Raw genomic sequence first — 15,530 nt, forward strand, 5'->3', positions numbered from 1 at the left:
TTTTTTTTTTTTTTTTTTGGTGCTGGGGATCAAAATCAGGACCTTGCTTTTGCCAGGCAGGCACTTATGTTGCTGAGCTATTTTCCCCAGCCCAATAATTACCCTTTAGAGATTGTACCTGGCAATCAATATACACCAAATGAAATGCCACTCTGCATAAAAAGAAGGCACATTAATAAAGCTAATCACACAGTGCTCCACGGAACAGAAAAAAAAAAAAAAACATACCATATTTAATAAAATTCCAGATTCTTGGGGCCGGTGTCTGTAGAAATGTTTTGCGGTGTTGGAGATATGGTTTGCAAAAGCGAGCAAATCCTCCACGGTTCCGTATCTGACCGATGACAACCAAGGCACCTCCTGGCCACTCAGCAGCAGAGACTCTGAGGACTCCTTGTTCTGATTGCTGTCCTGACACATGGTCATCAGACTGGGTTCATACACTGCTGGCTCCTCACTTGTGTAAAGATTTTCCATGATATCTATGACATCCGACACATTCAAATGTTTAATTAAAAAATCGATGTCTTCTTTATTGTCACTCCCAGTGCTCATGTACTCCATTCCTGTGGCACTTTCTGGAGTCTACAAAAGGAAACACGGATACTTTGTTCACTGTATTGGCATCTACAGTTGAAGACAGTTGCAAGTGCAGAGGAAGGACTGGGAACAGAGCTCCCTGTGCCTTTGCTGATAAAGCCAGGGTCCCCTGTCAACAGTGTGTGTGAGCTCGAGCGGACAGATGCTGCCAAGTTGAAAGAGACCTCAGATAATCCTTAGTGCCACTAACTTTGCAGGGGGAAACCTGAGCTCCAGACAGCTTGCTGGTTACTCACTGTGGCATCAGCTCTAGCTACTAAAAACAAACTTTCACCACACAGTAACATAAATAAAGCGCAGCTCAGGAATCTCTGAAGACCTCAGGACCTTGCTCTTGCCAGCTTCCCATGTTATACAATCTAGTTGTTCCCCAGAGCAGCAATTCTCCCTGCAAGAATCACAGGTTTTAGACCCAGGGTAACTTTAAAGCCAGAACTGCTTGACTAAACTTAGGAGCTAACTTGACAAACAAAATACACATGCTGGGCTGGGGAGATAGCTCAATGGTCTAAGTGCCTGCCTGGCAAGCGCAAGGACACGAATTCAATCACTGGTACCACGTGCCGCACTGGCCCCAGAACCCCAGTGCATGCAGTGCTGGCCACTAAAACCAGGTGTGGTGGTGCACACCTGTATTCTCAGCACTAGGGAGGATGAGACACGAGGATCACTATGAGTCTGAGCTACGTAGTGAGACCTTGTACTAAATAAATAAATCAGAGATTAAAATAATAATAAAATATAAATGCTTAGGGCAGAAGCATATAAAACAGATTTTAATCTAGGAAAAGCGATGATGGCAGTTGCAGAAACCATTCTGGGCAGATGAGTTAGCTGAATCACTTACTCACAGGCAGGAAAGGGCCTGGAGCTCGGTGAGGAGGGTGAGAAAGGACAGGATTTTTTTGACCTGTGATTCAGCTGTCTCCTCCAAGACCAGAATTTTTTAACAGTGCAAAGCAAACATCCCAAGGATCTCAGAAAATTATTTTAATATCTAGATCAATGACTCTCCAGAAAGGGTTGTAGTAGACAGAGACTGAAGAAGTAAAACCCACCATGAGCAAGTCATGCATGAAGACCAACTGACTACGTTTAGCCAAAATGGCATTTCAGGTCTACACAAGCAGGCACAGCACTTGTGGATCTGTAAATAAGAAAAAGAGGAAACAAAGGGGGAAAACAGACACTGCCCCTTTGGACCTCAGAACAACTCCACTGCACTACAAAGGAAAAAAGATGATAGGATCTAAGAGATGTAAGACAACTGCGAAGCTTATCTGTCTACTTAAGCCATGGAGCTCCCAAGAGTACAGTCTCCCTCTGAAAGATCATTTAGGATATTATAAGTCCAAGCTGGCCTGGAAACTAGTGGGATAGTGCTTACTTAGCCTGCTCCCGGTCTGAGGTTTGATTCCCAGCAGTGGGAATTTGTAAAACAGTTGAAACATTAACAGACAGGACAAAGCCATACACTTTAATCAAGATGGATCACAGCTTCAGTTCCAAGCTGTAGGAAATGCTCCACAGCAGTGCCACCTGCACAAAGAAGAGTCACACAGTTTACTGTCACCCTGAATGTACTAGAGGGTCATTCTCTGCTGTACAAACTGAATCTGGAAAGCAGTCTAGCATCCATCCTGCAGTCTAATAGTCCTCTAGATTCAGTCTACTCAGGGTTCAACCTGACCACCCTCCTTTTACCATCTGCATGATGCTGGGTAAGCATCATCTTAATAGCTCAGTACCTCAACTTTCCCCATTTGCAAAATGGAATCTACCACCTCGATGAATGGTTCAAGAGGATTCAGCAGTTGAGAGGAGTGAGCGAGTATCTGCGCCCAAGGTGGATGTACAATGTCAACTGTGTCACTTGTAGCTACTTTGTGTGCATGAAAGAAAAAAGTACTGAGTTGACCTAGCTTTACAGATGATTGTATTAACCTCCTTTCTCTTATCTGCAAAGGGATGTGGGTACCTATTCCTCAGCTTCTTCACAGTAAGCCTTTAAGATTGTGTCTAAACTAAGAAATGGGGGGAGGGGGCAGAAACCTTCCAGGAGCTTTGATAGCTGTTATCAACCACACTTAAATCTACAAACTGAGGTAGTTCCCTCTCACACATCTCCTGCACCTTTGTGGAGGCTGTGATTCAAGTTTTGACATTTGTGGCATTACAAAGGGAACTTTTTAGGTTAATGAAAGAACATCTGACTTCGGTTTCACCAAGCCATGTAGTTGCAGTTTCTACTTGTAGAATTTACTAGAAAAACAGAAGTTACAAAAAAAAAAAAAAAGTCTAATTTAGGAGCCTCACTGACTGCAAAAACCAAAAGCTCCTGGACTGACTTATCAAATGGACAAATGGGAAGCAAATAAACTTCCCAGTGCTAATAAGACTTTGAAAGAAAAAGAGAGAGAAAGAAGTAGAAGTGTCTAAAGAACTCAGATTCACTTAATGAATCTAGGGAGGAAAGACAGGTTTTGCTTCTCAAATCCTGTAGAAAGAAAGCCTCAAGCACTCATGCATAAAACCTTGGACACCGGTGGCAAAGCTACTACACATATGGTGGTGGCCCGTTTGTATCACTGAAAGCTCTAAAATGTTTGCCATCGCCCACCTAGGAGGTTACACACATAGGGAACCAACAAAGAAAAGGACCTGTGAGGTGGAATGCTGGACAGTGAGTTTGTCTACACTGTTTGCTTAACTCCTTAGCAACAAGGCTCCTGCCACACAAACCTGCGCTACTGAAACCCCATGACCAGTATGCTAAGCACTCCATCAAAAGATCTCAGCACTTTCCCATCTTGTAATTAAGCGGACTATAAGCTCAGGTTTCTGAGTTACACAGGATCAATACCTACCTAGAAAAAGTGTAGATGGTGAAAACATTCTGATTTAACAGCAAAGGCTTTTAGTATGATTGTGCCCAACAAAGTTTGCAATAAAAAAACGCATAAAATTCCTACTTCTTGATACAGAGAGAGGTAGCCCATTTTAGAAATGGAGAGATGTACCATGACAGTCAAAGCTACTTCCAAATATTTCAGAGACTATCAATAAAAACAAACACGAGTATACATAAAACCTGTGTTTGGTCAGGCAAGTGTGAATGAAAAAGCCAAGGTTACAGGCAGAAGTTTATGCCTACCAAGGGTGATTGGGCCTGCTACTATTTCCCATTAATAAGATTTTTCTGCCAAAATACTGCACTGACCATGAGGGTCATTTTTTGTTCTCGAAAAGCTCAAGAATGATGCATTCCAGCCTTACAAAATCAAAGTCACTCTGCTGCAAAATTTCTAGATGCCTCAACTATTATATTCTCCATGCATTCCAGCCTTACAAATCAAAGTCACTCTGCTGCAAAATTTCTAGATGCCTCAACTATTATATTCTCCAACTCCTTCAGGGCACCTTCCAGAATTACTGCGCACAACTTCAATCCACCAGAGAGTTGGGGCATCAGCAGGAACGAACACGACAGACGCAGTCAGAACTTAGCCTCGAGTCTGTGAAGGTGCTGTATTAGCATCTTTATCTAGAGCCGCCTTTTAGTCAGGTTTTCCCAGCACCAGGTGCTCCTCTAACCCCTTCCAGGAGGTCCTTAAAGCCGAGGAGCGAGTACACTTATAAAAACACTCATTCCCGAGGCTGCCCAGGCGCACTTACCGAGGCTCGGCAAGGAGCGTGCGGCCGTCGCACCGGCGTCCCGGCCGGAGGCGCGGTGACAGCGACTCCCTGCTTCCTCGCGCGCTGCCAGCCCAGCACTGCCGGGTAACCCGGGATCCGGGAAGGAGGAGGCAGGGGGCGGAGCCTCGACTCCACACCTCGTGAGACCCTTGCGCAAGGTGCTTTCCAGTTGTGCCCGCCTGCAGCTGGCGACCCGAGCCTGGCACCTAAAAGCAGCTGCGCGGGGCACGGGCACCCCGCCTCCCTCCGCCCACAGCTCTGCCCCTCTGTCGGGGACACCTCCGCTTCCGAGTGGGCACACGGGGCCGAAGAAGGAAGTGAATCGAAAGACGCCCGGTCTCCCTGCTCGCGTTACCTGCGGCCTCCGCGCGACCCCGTGGCTCCGGGCGTGCCTGGGGTCGCGGTGTGGAGCGCGGAGCACTAGGACGGCGGGCAGCAGTGAGGACCCGTACGGGCGCCGTCCTCGGTGGCCAGGACTCACAGCGTCTAAGCCGGCCCAGGGGCGGTGCTGCGCACGCCAGCCACCGCCTCCCCGCCTTTTCCATTTCCCTTTTCTCTCCGTAAACAGAAAGACACTGCCCGGCTCCGGCAAGCCTGAACCCCCGCGCTGGGAAATTCCGCGCCCCCCCCCCCCCCCCCCCCCCCCCCCCGCCTCAGGGCCCCCGGAGGCCTGGGCGGGGCTGAGGCGGGGGTGGGTGGAGCCTGGCGCAGGGTGGGCGGGGAGGACATGGACCTTGCGGTGACCCGGACTCGGGATTCCGGGGTGTTGGGAGAAGTCCGCTGAGGCCGTAGAGGATGGGGGGCGCGAGGGCAGCAGCAGCCAGGATGGAGCGCGGGGGCCGCGCAGAGCGTTCCAGGACCCGCAGCCAAGGGCGCCGGAAGGCGCAGTGGAATGTGCGATCCCAGCGGGAGAGCTTGGGGCCCGCGCGCTCTGACCTGCGCCCGCGTCCCTGGCGCCAGCTCTGTGCACCTCACACCCGGGAGAACCAGGCTGCCTGCTGCCTGCTGCCAGCTGAGCCACGGGAGGCTTGGGGCTTTGGACTTCTCGGAACCGCGTCCTGAGTGCATCTGTTACGGGCAGGACGGCTCGGCCCCGCCCAGATTGGCTTAGGTCCACTCAGCCAAATCTAAGATCAGTGACTCTGGTGCAAAACTCCGGAGAGGTTGCAGCAGTGGGAAGAGGGATCCTGGAGATCTTTACTGTCTGGTTGGAACCGGTTGCTTCCTGCAGTGCCCCAGTCTGAAGTGTACCTGCCTGGTCTCCCCTAACCTTTAGCCCCCGCAGCTAATCAGGGTTTTCCTCCGAGTGCAAAGCGTAGTCAAGGTGACGCCATAACAGAGTGCTAGGGAAAAAGCGCCCCTCTGCACAGAATCCACACAGCTAGATCTCCCGAACTCTGGGGAGTCGCCACGCCCCTACCTCTCCACCTCCCTCCAAGTCCCCAAGTATCCAGCGCTTGCACCGAGGTCAGAGAACTGAGGTAGGTTAGCGGCGTCCTGTCGGTCCTAGCGACTGAGGAGCGTTGGGCTGGGGGGATGGGGGGGGCAGGCACTGCGCAGACCCAACACTAAGACTCAAGTCTGCGCCGCCTCGCGCCGGTCTCCCTCAGCACCAGGGCTCAACGCGGCACACTTATGCGGAGCAAAACACTCTTGGAACCAAGGAAAGCCCTAGAGAAGGGCTGGAAACGGGGGCCAGCTAGGTGAGAAGCAGAGCCCGCCTTTTGGAAACGTACCTCATATCCAGGCAAGCTTGAGTGGCGCCGAACACCGCAAGAATGGACCCCCAAATCCTCCCACCCCCTTACTGGTGACAGAACTCTGGGCCTTTGCACTGAGACACACCCCCTGCCCGTTTTTATTTTATTTTAAGGCAGAGCATCAGTTAAGTTGCCTACGCTGGCTCAAATTTGCCATCCTAAGGTCTTGGCCTCACAGATTGGCGTGATTGGCGAATGCCTCCACGCCAAGCTCCCCAAGTAACTATGTACACTAAGGCTGGGTGAGTGGTGTTTCATAGGGAATCCCTCCTGGAGGGGCTTGGCCTTGCAGGTTCTTGGAGGTAGGAAGAGCAGTTTCCATCAACCCTGCCTCCCCGACTCAGCGGATAGAGCTGGGTAAACGTGGACGCCCACTCGGTGGAACTGGGCGCAGAGTGTCCCGTTGGGGCTCCAGCGGAAGTGTCAGTGCCCTTGAACTTTTTCGTTGGAAATTAGGTTAGCTCAGGTTGTTACCTGTAATTGTAACTTGAGGGATATCTCTCTCACTCGCTGCCTTTGGACAACAAAGACTGAACTTTATAAGCATTTTAAAAATAGAACCGTGGAACCACCCCCCTCCCCGCCTCTTTGAATGATCTCATTAAAACCACACCTAATCTTCTGGGAACTAAGTATTAGCCTTACTTCCTACAGAGGGCTCCCAAATATAGCTGCACTTTCAGTTGGTCAACTGTTGTCCTCTCTTGGAGTGCTCTCTGGCTGCTCCGAATTTACGAAATAGCACATTTCATCTGCTGGGGTGAATTCAGAGAATTTACTTGAAAATATTTTTAAAGTCTAACAAAAAGATTCTTCTGGCCACCCAAACAGACTCCAGGAAGAAAGAAACTGAGAAGAAGGGAAACGCATGCAGCCTAGCTGCATCTTTCTTGGGCTAGCTCTCCCTAAGCCTCATGCTAAAACTGGCAACCCTTTTCTCTTGGTTGCATGCTAAGAAAGTGCATTTTAAATGCATCGGTGAGCCAGTGTATACAATGCTGGGGAGCGGGGGCGGGTAATTACAAAAGACACTTTAAAGGGTAAACATGCACCCGCCTCCCCACCGGAAAAAAAAAAAAAAATGCCTGCTGTCCTGAAGCTGTTTGCAGCCTGCAAAATGAATTTTTGGACTGCAACCGATTGCCCTTTACCTAAAGAGGTTTACTTCTCTCAGTTTGGGACAACAGGTTTGTAATCTGTACTTTGGGAATCCAAATTAATTTGCTCCTGCCAGAAAAATATGACAGTAAGTATGCTATCTGGACTGCCCAATAACCCATGCAATTGTAAGTGTGGCTAGATATTAATAAATGTAATGCACTAATGCCTTGTCTTTTTTCACATTCGTAAAATACAGAATTTTAGAAGTAAAATTAACTGAAATAGATATCTGCATAGGGCTTGATGAAAAGTACAGCTCAGTTTTCTTTTTTAAATTATAACAAAATAATATTAAAGAAAGATAACTACTGAATTTTTTTTGGTCCTGGGGATTAAACCCAGGGTCTTGTACTGAGCTACATCCCCAACCCTTTTTTATTTATGTTTAGAGGGGTATTTCTAAGCAGGTAAGTTGCCCCAGCTAGGCTCAAATTTGTAATCTTCCTGCCTCAGCTTCCCAGAGTGTTGAGATTGTAGGGATGTACCATCATCCCCAGTTTGTTTTATTTATTTATTTTGTGGAACAGGGGATGGAACTCAGGCCCTTGTGCTTGCCAGGCAAGCGCTTATTCTACTGAGCCATCTCCCTGGCCCCTATCCCCAGTTTAAAGGATCTACTTTTAAAGTTAAGAGGAACTTGAGCCTGATTGCATAAGCATTAACATTTTCCTACATGACTTTATGTTGAAACGGCACTATATGCTTACTAAGATGTTTGAATAATGATCTCATCACACTTCTAATTATAGCCTTCAGATGAGAGCCTGATAGGTAATAAATATAAAATGATTATCACGTTAAAAATTTTAAGCAGCTGAAACCAGATTTTAAATAGCCAATCACCCTTTTTCTTTCTTGGGCATATGTAAGTTATGATAACATGTGAATTTCAAATATGATTAAACTTTTTCATATTTGGTGTTTGGAAATGGCAAAGCTACAGTATGCAGAACATGTACACTTTATTCAAGCAGTTGGCCTGGCTACCACAGGAAAGGACCACCAGCTCCAAGGATGAAATGCATGGAGATGAGATTCAGGGCTGCCTTCTCAGGGTGGGAGCCAATGCTCCCCACCAATGCCTTGCCTCTGCCCCTGACTGCCCCTTGGCCTCCAGCCACTCTCCTCTGCTATATGAAATACCAGCCACTTCCTCTAGCTCAGACTGGAGCCCTGTCCTTCCACAGGAGCAGCTGTTCTGCAGCCATTTGAGACTGGATCAGCAAGATCCATCAGACCCGTGGGGGCTACAGGATACATCATGAGGTTCTGCTCTGCGGGGTAAGCCCTCTAAGCCACTCCAGAAGTGACTGCAAAGGCAGCAGGCCTTGAGACCTCAAGCCCTACCTGCCCCACTTTGGGGATGTAGGAGTGAGCACTGCTAGAATGCTTGGGGCTCATTGATATGCAAAAAGTCACCCTCAGCTGCTACAGTGCTCTGACTCTGGTCCCATCCCCCGTGTCCCCCCCCCCCCAACAGTGCTCTCTGCCTCTGGTCCCCTACAGGACCACCTCATCAGAGTGTGGGCCAGGATGAAAGGGGAATCCTTTCAGCCTTTCTCCTTGCTTTTACTTGGGACTTTGCTTGGGACAGTTCTGTACCAACCATCTTTCTCCCTCATTGTGCGAAGTGGGATCAGCCACCAAACAGGGGAGATGGAGGCACCAGGCAGAGATGGAGGCTGTGTGTGGGGGAAGGGAAGCAAAGATCCCAAGGCCTTTGGAAGGGAAGGGAAGGGGCCTTCCCAGGTGCACTCAGCTGTGGCTGCTGTCTTTATGGGCGTGAGGGCTGTGGGTACACTGAGTCTGGGTGTGAATGGAGACCATTTGTTCTCATGCTCAGAAGGCTAAACTTCAGGTCTCTCCAAGTGTTTAAATCTCACTCTTTGGTGTAAATGTGTGCTTTTGGTTTTACTCGCTTAGTGTTGTGACTTCCCCCGATCTAAGCTTCGTGAACCACATTTTGAAAACAGAAACTACTGCTCCGGACTTCTGATCCACCTGCCAAATGGAAACTCCTCGTGGAGTATTCCTTAATTGTGGTCTCCATAACAGACCTGTCACAGCAAAGGCGCCTCTGTGCACAGCTAGTACGTGTTAGGCCCAGGCAAGGAGGGCAGGGCTGCCCTCAGCAGATTGGGAAACACCTCAGTTGTTTTCCTAGGCCTCCTCAGAGGGAACTTTCCTATTCAGGCTCAGCCTCTGGGCCATTACTCAAGAGGCCCAAGAGCTTTAGGAGGTGACCAGATCTTCCACTTGGAAACAGGAGGGCTGGGGCTCAGAGAGATTTCAGCTGCATCCAGGAAGGGAGACATGAGCCCAAGCTGCCTCAGCTGTGAGTCAACTACTTTTAACCTAAAAAGGCTCAGGACCTTCAGAACCCAAATGGGTGCCCTGTCTCTTCTCACTGGAGCCTGGCACGAAGCCCTCAGGGCAATGATGCAGGTGAGCAGAGGTGCTGCTGGGGACATGGCCTGTCCCCAGAGCGTCCCCAAGAATTACTCTTCCACTGGTCCTGAGCGCCACAGGACTGCAGGCCAACCCCCGTCTTAGACTGCGTGTGCACCCTTAGACTCTGACAGGCAGTGGCACTCACCGCAGCTCTGGGGGCTAGTATTGAACTCCTCAGGCCCTGCCAGAGCTGGTGGTTAAAAGGAGCCATTATCATCACCATTGTTTGGAAAGCTAAACAAATGTCTTCATTTCATAAGATGAACATCTACAGGGGTGCATCTGTACAATCGAGTTCTCTAATCGTAGGCACTTAGGTATGCATGGATAAACTTGTTAGCTTTCCATAAAAAAATTTCCAAGATCTGTAAAGTTATTAGAAAATTCACAAAATAATTAAAATTTAAACTGATCTTCACTTGATGCAATATAGGCTAGCTTTAATCAGAATTGGTATTACAAAGGATATTTAAATTTGCTTTTTGAGTTTTGATTTTTATTAGCACATGTGTGCAGCACATGACGATTACATTCCACATGAGGAGCCAATACACATACACGGCACATCTTAATTCTTTTCATGTCTCCTTCCCCTCCATCTCTTGGTCACCATTTTATAAAAAAAAAAAAAAAGGTGCATAAAATTACAAGTAAATAAAATATATATTAAAGACAATAAATACCAAGTAGCACTTCCTGATTGTTATACTGTCGCATAGGACCCCATCACTATTGTGTTTGCACTCATGGTGTGGTGGAAAGACAACCGCGGTGCAGTTCTTTCCGATGCTGCTTACATGGCTTGAAACTGGTGGAAGCATTCATAGAGATGACGGCAGCAGCAGCGGCTACAGGTCAGGGCAGGGTGTTCAGTGAGTTGCTGGTTAAATGTTTACCAGCACACGTCTGTTTTGGGGCATCATTTGCTTTTTTGGTCGTTTTATCACATTTTAAATTATAAGTAAACCTTTTGATATCACACCTTCCTCTTTCTCATTTTTAATGACATAGCAACTCTTGGCCCACCGTGGACCGTAGCCTGCTTCAAGGAGGTAGTGTGGCGGCTTCATACTGCAGCGCACGGCAGCGCACGGCAGCGTCCAGGGGAGAGGGCTGTCAGACCCCAGCTACTCATGCAGTCTGGATGGGCCACAGGGCTAATGGTCTGAGGCAGTGGGAGGGGTGCTTCCACACAGAATGCTAACTCCAGCTGGTGGCATGGTTTCCAGAACAGTGCTTTCCATTTGCCTCTCAAGAGGCACCTTGGAAACTCTCCTGCAGTGGAGGCAGGGTTGGACCCCTAAAGTGTGGAGTTCCAAAAGCATGAGGGGACTATTTTATGGGGAAAAACAAGGCAAGTGCAAAGAGTACTTCTGGGATGTACACCTCTGCTTCCACATTCTCTGACCTTGTAACCGTGGGCAAGTCACTTCAACTTACCCAGCCTTGGTTTCTTTGTGTAAGAAAAAAAGAAAAGTCATGCTGTTTTCATTTTACTTTTATATATTTGGTACAGGATCTCACTACACAGTTCAGACTGTTAGTGATCCTCCTGTTTCAGCCTCCCCAGTGCTGGGATTACAGATGCGCACCACCACACCCCATTCTGGTACCCATTCGGTACTGGGAATTGAATCTGGGTCCTTGCGCTTGCCTAGGCAGGTGCTTAGACCACTGAACTATCTCTGCAGCCCTCACTGTACTTTGTATAATATCAGATGTGTCCACAAGCTACACAGGAGGAGAAAGGTAAAATCAGTTATACCTGTGTTGACAAGGTGGTAAAATGCTTTTGAAAACTACCATTTTCATTCATTGGTTACTGATGATTACTGATACAATTATCCTGAAAGTTGCTAAAAGTAATCTAATTTTATATTTAATGTACCTGAAATTTAGAGATAAGCTATGCAAGATAATACACAAAGCCCAAATTCTGACCCACCTTCATTGCTTTCAAAATATGTAGCCATTTAATTATTATATTCTTGAAACCACACACTCATTAAAAAAATGTTTAGTGTTGTGGTTAGGGGCTTCTTGAAAAGGGAACAATATAATATAGGACACATTTTATAATGAATCACCCAAAGAATTATAAACAAGGAGTACAGGAAATCTGTTCATACACTAAAACTAAAGAATCCAGCTGAGGGCCTGGATCCTCATAACAATGCCTCCCACAAATCTCAACTGGAGACCTAGAGCTCACAACAGAGTCCCATGCAGGCCTGCTTCATGGATCTGTACTAGAAGGGCCCAAAGGCTAGTGGTGGAAGCTAGGAAGTCTATGCCAGTGGGATGAAGGATCCGTGCTTGCAGGCTGAGGCATCTGCACTGGAGCCAGAAAGCAATGCTCAAAGTAAGCACCAGAGCTCCCCAAAGGTACCATAACCATCCTCAGCATCAGTGAGGCCCTGAGCTCCTCCAGCAGTGAGGAAAGCTGCGTTCTCCTCAGGAAAGCCAACTCAACAAGCTTCTCCACGAGGCTGAGCTGTGCACTGTCTTCTCCGGAGCCAGGAAGCAATGCTTAAGATGAGGACCAGAGTTCCCTCACAAGGAACTGTAGTAAATCTCAGCAACAAGGAAGGTCCTGAGCTCCTCCCCCTCCAACAAGAATAGCCAAGATGATCAGGAAAGCCAGCATGACAAGGTCCTCCAGTAGAACAGCCTAGGAAAACCAAATGTTCCAACAGCTTCTCCAAAGAGCATCCCTAACAGCATACTGACAGCTTTTCCTGTTCTGCCTCTTATACTGCTGTCAACAATCCTCAGTGGCCTTCCACACCCAGTACCACATTAGTTCAATTCAGCTGGGTATAGCAAGTTGACCACCAGTCAGCTATCCACCACACTTAGATTCTGGGGACTACTCTGGGTGTGGACTACACACCATGACCCGGCCACTGAGCATACCAGTAAGCCACCCACCATCCCTCCCCACTTCCACCTGCAGCCTGCTCCAGTTCACACCAGGCTGCCCCCTATCCCAGCTTGCTTGAAACCCACACCAAGGTGGTTCTGGTGAAAGGAACACCTGCCCATCATCACTACAGCTCCAGGCCCAAAGCCCGGATTTATAGACCTGGGGCAATGGTAGGACTAAAGACAACATATTCTTGGCTCTAGGAATTAAATATGAGGAAGTTTCAGCTGCCCAGTGTGTGGGCAAAGCCTTAACTGCTCCCAGAAAAACACCAATGGCAAGCACCTCCAGACTTCATGCTCTATGTTTTTAATTTAAATTTGATTGTAAAGCAATTCATGTTTAGCAAAGACAGTCTAGAAAATTGAGATAACATTGACTCCCAGTTCTGATCTCGTGCATACCATCTTAGTGAGCATCCATCTGGTTTTCTTTGTAAGACACAACATTGTGGTAGCACACACCCATCATTCCAGCACTCAGGAGGCTGAGGCAGGAGGATTTTCGCAAGTGAGATCAAGAACAGGTGGAACTACATAGCAAGACTCTGCCTCAAAACAAGCAGAAAAAAAAAAGTTTATTATCTGTCAGGCAAGATCGTTGGCATCCTGTCTCACAGAATGGAAAAGGAGGACTAGGACTGTAGCTGGGTGCAAGAGGATTTCTGAGTTTAATCCCCAATATCAAGAGAAAAGAAAGAAAAAAGTAGGGAGGAAGATGATACCTAGGTCCTTTGCCCTGAGGTATATCACCAGCCATTTTCCCTTTTTTAAATTTTGAAAGAGGGTCTCACTAAGTTGTTCTGTTTTCCCAGGCTGGGCTCAAACTTACAATCCTCCTATCTCAGTCTTCCAGAGTGCTAGCATTACAGGTGTGTACTAACATACCTGCTTAAAGTGAAATTTTAGAAACAGGTGGCCAATAAATATCTATAATATCAGTACTCTGGAAGTGTGAACTCAACTTAGGCAACTTGGTGACTTAGCCAGACATTATCTTAAAAAAATTAAAAAAAAAAATTGCTGGGGATGTAGTTGAATGTTAAAGTAATGCAATCAATAAATACATAAGTAAACACAATTAACCTTGCAAATGAGAACAATCACTATGGTATCATTTTAAAAGAATCCATTTATGGAACAAATATTTGCATATGAAGTATGTAATGGTAACAGAATAGCTGTGTGCAAAACCCAGGAACCTGTAGATTCACTGGGGAAAGAGAGACACTGAAAAGTTAGCTAATACCTGTACGACTAGAGCTTGTGATAAGAGCCAGGGAGGAAGCGGACAGGCGGAGGAAACGATGAGAGGGCTGTGGAGAGATGCTTCCACCTCACTGAGGTCAGAGCTCATTTTCTGAGAATGTGACCCCTACATACAGATAGTGCTGTAGATGACGCCAACCCTCAATGAGGGAAAAGTCACTGCGGATGACTAGATACTCGTCACTGCCATAGATGCTCCAGTTTTGTTATCAGTTGATGTGGACAAAGTCTCAAAGAAAGCAAAGGTATTGGAGGTGAACTCACCCGGTGCCTGCACTTCATAAATGATGAGACTGAGGCCAGGAGGTGACTCAGAATTACATGATTAGCAAATGATGGAAGCAGGTCTATAGCCCAGCTTTTTGGACCCCAAATCCTGCTCATTGCATGTGGCTCTTGGAGATAAAGAATGCTGCTGTCTAATTCTCACAAGTCTACCAAAATCAGATATGATAATTTTGTAGTGTTTACATTTTTCTCCGCAGATGGAATGTACGGAGTAAAAGAATAAACATGCTTTATGACATATGACACCCACATGCCTTTTTTTGTTTTCCTTTTATTTATTGCATGATTTGGAAAAGCTATTTAATCCCTCTAAGATCTAGTTTCATTATTTATGACACCAGGATATATAGTAATTGTTCTTATTTCAATGTTTAAATGTCAAAAAACTGTGAGAGTTGATAGTAAAACAACTGGCATAACGTGAAGTGTGACGTTTTCAGGGCAGGAGAACAGATTTGGGAGTCCTTGTTGGTGGCTGGATTTTCCTTTCAACTGAACAGGGCCCAGGTTACTAACAGAAACCCCAGGTCTGCGTGGAGAAACCGAGGTAAGCAATTCAACAGGCTGAAGCCGAATCACTGTGGTTTTTCTTTTTAAGATACCAAAGCTTCCGGTTTCCTTTAGCGTCTCTTTTTATTACATTCACTTTATTGCATTGTAAGTTTTGTGGTCATGGTTTCGTTTTTACCATGTGAACTGGATTAACCCATTGCAAATCTCCCTCAAGTTCTTGGAGGTGATTTTACTCTCATGTTCTTGGAAAAATATCTGAACTTGATAAAGCATAGGACATTTTTAAGGAAATACCCAACTGAGAGTCTGTGACCTGCTTAGCATGTTTGCAGAGACTTTCGGGAGATCTTGAAGGACTCTGTAAAAGGTCAATTTCAAGGCTGAGTTGTGAATCTCAGGGATTCCACGGAATGCTCATTTTTTTTCAAACATGGATTAAGCCTGGTTTGTGTTTATCTTTATTTTTATTTTTTAAATTTTATTTTATTTCATTTTGAAAAGTAAAAACAAAAGCAAGGACAAAAATCAGAAACAAAGACAGAAACAGGGTAACACACAACAATCCATGTGTTACAGATTTTCAAAATAAGAATACCAGATCAATAATGGTTGATATATTATCTTTTTTTTGTGGGGGAGTGGTACCAGGGATCAAACTCCGGACCTTGTGCTTACCAGGCAAGCACTTAATTCCACTGAGCTATCTCCCTGGCCAGATATATGATCTATTTTTATCATCAAATCTGTTGCTCAGATTAAGATATAGTTTATATAAGATTAAACATATGATTGACTATTACAACTTGCTTTCAAGAAACCTTAAATTTTTGTTCTTGTCTCTTTTTTCTACCTTTTTTTAAAAATAAA

The 15,530-nt window shown here is 46.4% G+C and overlaps 1 protein-coding gene across 4 annotated transcripts in view; it reads right to left on the minus strand.

Moving 5' to 3' along the window:
* The window catches only part of Map3k8 (mitogen-activated protein kinase kinase kinase 8), a 24,853-nt gene extending 19,973 nt beyond the window's left edge, over positions 1-4,880 (minus strand). The window contains exons 1-3 of one of the 4 annotated variants that reach the window (XM_023701856.1): positions 4,652-4,880; positions 1,659-1,747; positions 229-585 (exon numbers count right to left, since the gene is read on the minus strand). In XM_023701856.1, coding sequence (XP_023557624.1) covers positions 229-585; positions 1,659-1,676 — 375 coding nt within the window. In that variant the 5' untranslated portion in view covers positions 1,677-1,747; positions 4,652-4,880. The other 3 variants (XM_023701855.1, XM_023701857.1, XM_004641751.2) reach the window with 3 other exon arrangements.
* Between the last annotated feature and the right edge of the window lie 10,650 nt (positions 4,881-15,530).

The sequence above is a fragment of the Octodon degus genome, unplaced genomic scaffold, assembly GCF_000260255.1.
Source record: "Octodon degus isolate 3935 unplaced genomic scaffold, OctDeg1.0 scaffold00141, whole genome shotgun sequence".
NCBI classification, from domain to species: Eukaryota; Metazoa; Chordata; class Mammalia; order Rodentia; family Octodontidae; genus Octodon; species Octodon degus.